The sequence below is a fragment of the Schistocerca serialis genome, chromosome 5 (genome assembly GCF_023864345.2).
Source record: "Schistocerca serialis cubense isolate TAMUIC-IGC-003099 chromosome 5, iqSchSeri2.2, whole genome shotgun sequence".
In the NCBI taxonomy this organism is placed as follows: Eukaryota; Metazoa; Arthropoda; class Insecta; order Orthoptera; family Acrididae; genus Schistocerca; species Schistocerca serialis.
The window spans coordinates 406,460,933-406,469,534 of NC_064642.1; the positions used below are offsets into that span (position 1 = coordinate 406,460,933).

Genomic DNA, 8,602 nt, shown 5'->3' on the forward strand with positions numbered 1-8,602 from the left:
CAACATCTCTGGGCTGAAGTCACGTGAAAGTATCTGTGATAATTCGGTTACAGGAGTAAGTATAATTGTTTCTCGTTCCTACTCGTAGGTTCCCTAAGGATGAAAACGGAAGGCAGCTTTTGATACAGGCCCTGAAACGGAAAAACTTTAAGCCATCTGCACACATACGCGCCTTTGCTCGAAGCACTTAGCGGGGAAGTGTTTTGATAGGTTAGTTATTATTTACAATGTATATTTGTAATTTTTATTTAAAGTGCCTGCCATTTTTAAACCTAGGCTCCAAAATTATTTTATGAAACTTCACAGTCTCACCTTTGATCTAAAATATAATTTTTTTTAAACTGATAGTTTAAACTTTTCTAAAAATAGTGGGAACTGAATCTTTGAAGTGCACCTAAAATTGATACTCTAAAATGGACCTGCTCCTAAAGTCGACAATTTTGGCATCTATAGTTGACATAATTCCCATATCCCATTTTCTTTTATAAGTGATTAGAGCTCAAAACGCGGCGAATCCAATGTTTAAAGTTTTGACAGGAGCCCTCTCTTACTGTTTAAAAGAATTTTCACGACATTTTATTTTAATTGATAAAAATGGTTCAAATGGCTCTGAGCACTATGGGACTTAACTTCTGAGGTCATCAGTCCCCTAGAACTTAGAACTACTTAAACCTAACTAACCTAAGGACACGACACACATCCATGCCCGAGGCAAGATTCGAACCTGCGACCGTAGCGGTCACGCGGTTCCAAACTGAAGCGCTTAGAACCGCACGGCCACTTTTAATTGATAGTTTATAGTAATTACGTCCCGCTGCCCACCAGAGTGGCTCGTGCGGTAGCGTTCTCGCTTCCCGCGCCCGGGTTCGATTCCCGGCGGGGTCAGGGATTTTCTCTGCCTCGTGATGACTAAGTGTTGTGTGATGTCCTTAGGTTAGTTAGGTTTAAGTAGTTCTAGGGGACTGATGAACATAGATGTTAAGTCCCATAGTGCTCAGAGCCATTTGAACCAACCCACCAGAGTGGCGTTCGATGTATTTGTTAGATTTTATAAATGGTACTGTGGACAAATCCAGGTCAAATGTAGTTCTGGCATAATTTTTCGCAAATAAAAAGTAATTTTTGTTGGTAGCGTTTGGCAGTCAATTGAGAAATGTGGGGAAATTACGGTACAAACATAGGATGGCAGACCGCTGATTTGAAATCCCGCCACGTTTTGCCAACAGTCACGTGGTTTATGTTGGAGCCACACCAGCCCCTATAGCTTCTTCACAGCAAGGCCAGTCTACTAGTATCTATGGTCGAAGATCCACGCAGAATACCAAATAGGAAGGTAATGCTAGACGTTTAGCGCCAGTTAGGACGCCGCTGGAGCCTCCACCTCTCGGGAGGAAACACGGCGCCGCTGACTGTTTCCGGGAGACGAGTTTGTGGTGAGTCAGTGTGGTGTGGGGCAGGCGGGAGGCGACGGTGCCGTGACTCACCGTTGAGGCGGTGCGGCAGCGGCAGGTCGAGCGCCGCCAAGTCGATCTGGAAGGCGACGGCGGCAGCCGGCGCGAGCGCAAGCGCCAGCAGCGCCGGCAACAGCAGCAGCGGCAGGCGCGGCCGGAGCGCGCGCGGCGGTCCCGTGGCGTCCATGAGCGCGTCTCGCGGCGCACTAGCCGCTGCCGGCGAGCAGTACCAGCCAGCCAGCCGCGCCGCGGCACGCCGCAGCAACTGGGTCGGCCGCCCCGCCCGCGGCCGGCGCAGCCTTGGCCGCCACTCGCCGCCGCTGCTTACGCAATTGCACGCACTCCTTCCTCGCTCGCTCCTTCCTTCCCATCTGCGCGGCCTCGGGATTCACTGGTGATGCGTACCGCCCCCCGTCTCCTTCCGCGCTGCTGTCGGCGTGCGAGCTCCAGTCACGCCGCGCGCTTCGCTGGTCGTAGCAGTGGCCATTCTACATCGTGGGTGGTAGTAGTCGCTACTCTACATTCAGCTAGGTTCGAACTGCAATGTGTTTATGCTCCAAAGAGCAGCTTTAATCCAAATTTGGTACATTCAAGATATCTCAAACCTTTTGAGTCAAATTGAAAGAGGCGGTAAGGGTATAAATACGAGTAAATAAATGTCGTGTGACTAGGGCACCCCGTCGGGTAGACCGTTCGCAGGGTGCAATTGTTTCGATTTGACGCCACTTCGGCGACTTGTGCGTCAATGTGGATGAAATGATGATGATTAGGACAACACAACACCCAGTCCCTGAGCGGAGAAAATCTCCGACCCAGCTGGGAATCGAACCCGGGCCCTTAGGACTGACATTTTGTTGCGCTGACCACTCAACTTCTAGGGGGTGGACGGCGATATAGGTCCATAAACGATTATACTGAGACAGGGAGCCAATGATCGGAAATGTATATTTATTATGAACATACAAAGCGCACACCGCACAACAAAATGGTTCAAATGGCTCTGAGCAGTATGGGACTTAACATCTGAGGTCATCAGTCCTCTAGACTTAGAACTACTTAAACTTAATTAACCTAAGGACATCACACACATCAATGCCCGAGGCAGGATTTGAATCTGCGACCGTAGCGGTCGCGTGGTTCCAGACTGAAGCGCCTAGAACCGCTCGCCACCAGCGGCCGGCACCGCATAACAACAACGTAGTCCAAAGTAACTGTTCAAAGCGATGACGCCAGTCTCAATGCATGCATGAAACGGTCCATGTACTTTCGCCACACTCTCTCAAAGACCCCTGGTGTCTGTTGTACCAGAAGACAAGCAGCTTGCACCGTAGCAAGCGGGTCTTCATCATTTTCTATGGGGATTTCATACACCAACGTCTGAGTGTAACTCCAGAGGGAAACGTCCAGAGATGTGAGCCGGCCGGTGTGGCCGAGCGGTTCTAAGTGATTCAGTCTGCAACCGCGAGACCGCTACGGTCGCAGGTTCGAGTACTACCTCAGGCATGGATGTGTGTGATGTCCTTAGGTTAGTTACCTGTAAGTAGTTCTAGGGAACTGATGACCTCATAAGTTAAGTCCCATAGTGCTCAGAGCCGTTTGAACCATTTTGAACCAGAGATGTGAGACCCAGCGATCACGCTCACCATGGGACAAGACCATCCCTTCCAATCCAGTGATGTGCATACATGTTGTTTAGGTGCTTGCCGATATTAACATCAAAGTGGGATGGTGCACTGTCATATTGAAACCACATCCTTTTGCCGACAACAACGTGTACAGTCTCCAAGAACTGTGGTAGCACATCTCATAGGAACACCAGGTAATTTTGACCAGTCATTCGGGGAAGGAAGGAAGGAAGATTGGGATTAAACTCCAGTCGACATCAAGGACATTAGAGATGGAGCACAAGTTCAGATTACGTCAAGGAGAGGGAACGAAATCGACCGTGCCCTTCTGTATGAACCATCCCGGCAATTGCATGGAGGTATTTATGGAAATCAGGGAAAACCTAAATCTGGATGGTGGGACATGGGCTTGAACCTTCATCCTGCTGAATGTGAGTCCAGTGTGCTAACCACTGCGCCACCCCACTTGGTTCAAACGTGGGGATAGCAAACAACGTCCTGTTAGATGATCGCAGACAATGCTCGCCTATACGTTGGTGCCCATCGATGTGGGCCATGTCGGGATTGACCTCACTCCAGGTATGGCTGTTGTGACTGTTGAAAATACCATCACAGGTGAGTGACATCTCATCAGTGAACAACTCAAGCTGTAGGATGTTCCACACTCCAGCACTCCAGTAGATAATCCACTGACAGAAGTGAACGCAGGGTTCGAAATTCCTTGGTCTCAGTACTTGCACACATTCCTTGTGATAGGGGTCTACAATAGGAAGAATTCGAGAGTGTCATAGGGGTGTAATACCTGTTCCATTAGTACTCTCCACATTGTATTTTTCGAATTGTGCATTTCACAGGCAAGTTGACAGATGCTTGTTACTGATGATGATGATGATGATGTTTGGTTTGTGGGGCACTCAGCTGTGCAGTCATCAGTGCCTGTACAAAGTCCCAATTTTTTCACAGTCCAATTTTTTGCACAGTCCAATCTAGCCACTGTCACGAATGATGGTGATGAAACTATGAGGACAACACGAACACCCAGACCCTGGGCAGAGGAAATACCCAACTCGGCCGGGAATCGAACCCGGGACCCTGTGGTCCAGAGGAAACAATGCTAGCCACTAGACCACGAGCTGCACACTCTACCTTGTTACTGGGTGGTTGGCCACACGATCCAACACCATCTCCACAAAATTTGGTGTTTGGAGATGTCTTTGACAAGAACCTTGGCTGTCTCTCTGTAGGTAGGTGTCCACAGAGATAAACTTCTTCCAATTAGCATGAGACCTGTTGAGACATACAGTTGTGCTGGTTTATGTGCATTGGATCCTGCAGCATTGTATATTAAATGCATGTCTCATAACTCTCGTGATGAGTAATATTCCCTCTTTGACTTCATGTCATGCACTGTACACTGTAAAACACCTCAACATGGACACATCACATGCTGTCTGATGCAAAGGACAACAAACACCATGGATAGTGGCACAGGTTAATGCACTGATGCAATGCACGCTGCCGTGACATGACACACATGCTATGAGCTAAGTTGTGTACACTATGCCTGTTTTGTGGTAAGGGAGTACGCTGTGTATCACCCAGTGCCTGTTCCAGTTTACAACAGACACCCAGCACCTTTGTGAGAATGCAGCATAACTCCATGCACTGCTGCGATGCATGCATAGAGGGTGGCGGTCGTCGCTTTGAACAATAACTAAAAAGTAAGTTGTTGTTATGTAGTGTATGCTGTGTATGTCCATAACACAATAAATATGCATTTCTGACCCTTTGTTTCCTATCTCAATATAATCAGTTTTTGTCTGTCGGAAACGAGTGGGCTGGTTTTAAGAATGAGTAATTTCCCCATGAAAGCCAGTATTTGCCATCATCAGTGACAATGAAACTACTAAAAGTCTACATATACATCTAAATCTACACTCCGAAATGTACCTTATGGAATGTATCAGGTACTTATAATTAAAGTACAGCTACGTATGGAGGTCCAGTGTCGACTGTAATTATGATATGACAGCGAAACTAGGTAGATATGCTAATGCACTAACCCAACATATGAGTTTAGCTGCTGATGGTTCAACACGTGAGTTCCAAAGAGGTTCTGTCCGGTTTTGTGCAACGTGACTGATACGCTGCAACTGTCTACCAGGCAGACGGCACTGGCGATCATCAATTGAAAAATAAAAATCAAATTTTATACAATTAAATCCATTCCCAAACGGCCCCCACTATACAGTACCAAGGCATCTTTCATAACACGCATTACGAAGGGGATGTTGCTTTATGGCCACCCAAAAAAAGAAATCGTTAACTGTTTCTAAATTATGTTAGCAACATATTTTTTAAAGAGGTACTGACGTGTATGTAGGGTCCAGAACCTGAAAATACCTTTTAGCTCACCGGTATCAATATCAATGTACTTTCACTGTGATGTTCTAACGACTTCTTGTCCACCACAAAAAAATTAAAAAATGCCAGTTGACTTCATTCTTAAAGAGATATTAATATGTAAGTAAAGCCCTGAACCTCGAAATATTGAATACGACAGTCATTGAGGAAAGTGAAATCTGCTATGGAGACATAAATTTTTGAGTCAAGTTTAACAAAAATTTTTAAAACATATGTGGAATCTGGTAGAAGAATGCATTAAATATAATAAACATTATTTCAAAATTTTAAAATTTAACGTAACTGACTAGATTTCAATATTTTCATATTTTCAAGAGATGGGCGTAGAGTAACTCCCCCCCCCCCCCTCTAGTATTGCGAGGCTAATCGTGAACAAATATTTATGCTGGAAGAACATTTGTTCCAGTTTTGGCCACCAGGTGCAAACCTGCCACTGTACAGCGTCTCGTCGACTTCTCCGGTATTCATATTCAACAAATCGTGTAAGCGGCAGTTAATAATAAAATCGGCAACATACCTTTCTCAGTTGTCTCACTTTTTCTATCAACGTCCCTTTCCTAGTACATTACACGTAACTGTACGTCTACATCTTGCATTCACAGCGCCAGATTACCACCTCGTGGCCAAAACTGGAACTATTTTTTTCTTCACTGTAAATCAATTCAGCGTTAATGCATAAGAATACTTTCGAATCTTATTTAATAGTTCTCACTGTGATCTCACTACCCCCACCGAGGAAGTGTTTGCACACTTGTCTTACGCCAATAACGTGGGACTCCCCGCTCTCATGTGGAACTTACCAGAGCAACCGATGGTACTACCGTCGCCTGACAATTGGCCATCTCTCCCCAACTGCTCATATTCCCAACTGGTCCAATCTTTAACTAACCTGGTAAACAAAGAGTCAGGGCAGATTACGCTAGACCATGCCACGGCGCATATCACGGATTGGCACCACCAACAGTATCCCAGTCGTATAGTTATTCCTAGTTCTGTATGTACCCCTTTAGTAATTATCCTAATTGGTTCATCCCTATGGGTAGGCTTTAGAAAAGGACTATTTGCACGACTTCGGTCGCCCTTACCTGCTGTCCCTCAACAGTAACCTTCTGGGGAATATCACGCTTAAGTCTTGTACTGAGAACAGGAATGTTTCTTGTTGCCCCATACTGTAGAAAAAAGCCATGGTCTGAGTGCCATGTGGATAAAGAAGGAATAGTAAATAATTACAATACCTCCAAAAAAAAGGGGGAGGCATGGCCCTCCCCTAGATGTAAGTGATACAGTGCCCTCCGTGTGCATGTGAAGTGATGCAGAATGTTAATCCCCTTCCCCTCCCCCCTTGTGATCTGTGCATCGCTCCTTCCGGAACCCCCCACTTACACGCTCCGCGGAAGTTGCAGCGCGTCACAGCGCACCACTGCCCACTGCGGCCAGCGACCTTCGCCGCTGCCAGCACCAACAGCTGATCGCCACGGCTTGCGCTGCCATTCGCAGCACCTCACACCACCGCCACACCATCTGCCGTCGTCCAAATTTTGTCACCCAAGATTTCATTACCATATTATTGTCATTTTTTCAATGCAAATTTAAAAGAAAAATCCAAAATGTATTGTTAAAATTATGTAAGGCCATCCTCCACATGAGCCCCACAGTAATTGTCAGTTTGCCCCCCCCCCCCCCCTCTCCCAAATGCTTCACTCCTGCAGAGGGGAGAAGGGTGAACAGTGGGGGCCGTTACTGAATGGATTAAATAGTATAAAATTTGATTTTTGTTTTTCACTTGATGTTCGCCAGTGCCTTCTGCCTGGCGGCTACTTGCAGCATATAAGTCACGTTGCGCAAAACCAGACAGAACCACTTTGAAACTCACATGTTGAACTATTAGCAGCTACAGTCATCTGTTGCTGAAGAGGTAATGCTACCGAACTGCGCATCTACAACTTGGCTGTCCATTAGGGAGGGTTGGAGGCGGTCATGTGGGGGGGGGGGGGGGAATCGCGGCCAGCTGCTGGGAGTGGACACGCTGACCGCTCTCTTCTGCTGGCAGCTTCCGATTCGACCAGACGCTCTCCTCTCCTGCTCTCTTGGGCAGCAGCTCAGTCAGTTTCGGCGGCTTCTTTAGGCCTGTATGGCATTAAACAACCATGCACTTAAAATACGTTTGATTTTTCACCTCAACGGGTGCCCACCACTTTCCCATCCTCGCCAATCCTGACACATTAACATCTGGTATCGGAAATGGGATCGCTCACCATTAGACCCGTCTTATTGACCTAACTGAAGATTAACATGCTGTACCCGATGAAGCTGCCACTAGTATTTCGCGCTTGACACACCAGATGCGATGCGCAATAACAAGCGAACACGCATTCGTGTTTCGCCACGCAGCCTTCCGCTGTTTCGGCGTTCCTAACAGGTGCCGCAGTCAACGCCAGTCCGCTTGCGCGACCAAGCGCTTCGCTGTGCCACACAGCCAGCCGCCGCCGCTGCCGTTGCCAGACAGTTCGATGGTACGCCACGCCATGGCTGGCCGTCTTCCACGCCACTCAGATGTAGCGCGGTGTCATGTTCTAGACGAGCGCCGCCATCCAGGAAATGCGCATGTTCCGGCCGACAAGCTGAGGCTTTGCTCACAGCCATCGACACTGCTGACATCTTCTTTGCCGCTGTTTCCTGCCGCCGTCGTCCAACCAGATGCAGCCTCGACCACTCACCACTGCCGAAACTGCAGCTTTTGTAAGTCCATCATTCAAATTTCTCCTCGCCGCTGCTTCCTAGCTGCCAGCTACGCCGTCATCTTTCCTTCCATGCTCAAATTGTAAAATTGTTGGAGAGAACTAGGAGTCCTAACATTGTAACGATGCCTCAAACCCATAGTATCACTACTGGCGAAGGGAACTCCCCACCTACGGAAGAACCAGACCCAGTAGCCATCCTTCAAGCAGAAATAGATAAGTTATTATTACGAAGAATAGAAATTGGCTGAAACCCAGTTTGCCAATCCGCAGAAGTACACCCTGCTGCGCCGCAAAGGACGGCTACAGGCACCTTAAGTAGCACAGTAGCCCAACCACCCGCTGCAACTTTGGCTAACAGTTT

At 47.4% G+C, this 8,602-nt stretch overlaps 1 protein-coding gene across 1 annotated transcript in view; it reads right to left on the reverse strand.

Annotated features, from left to right (window-relative positions):
• The window catches only part of LOC126481969 (tolloid-like protein 1), a 268,074-nt gene extending 266,436 nt beyond the window's left edge, over positions 1-1,638 (reverse strand). The window contains exon 1 of the mRNA XM_050105934.1: positions 1,485-1,638. Coding sequence (XP_049961891.1) covers positions 1,485-1,638 — 154 coding nt within the window. The remainder of the gene's footprint in view (positions 1-1,484) is intronic.
• Between the last annotated feature and the right edge of the window lie 6,964 nt (positions 1,639-8,602).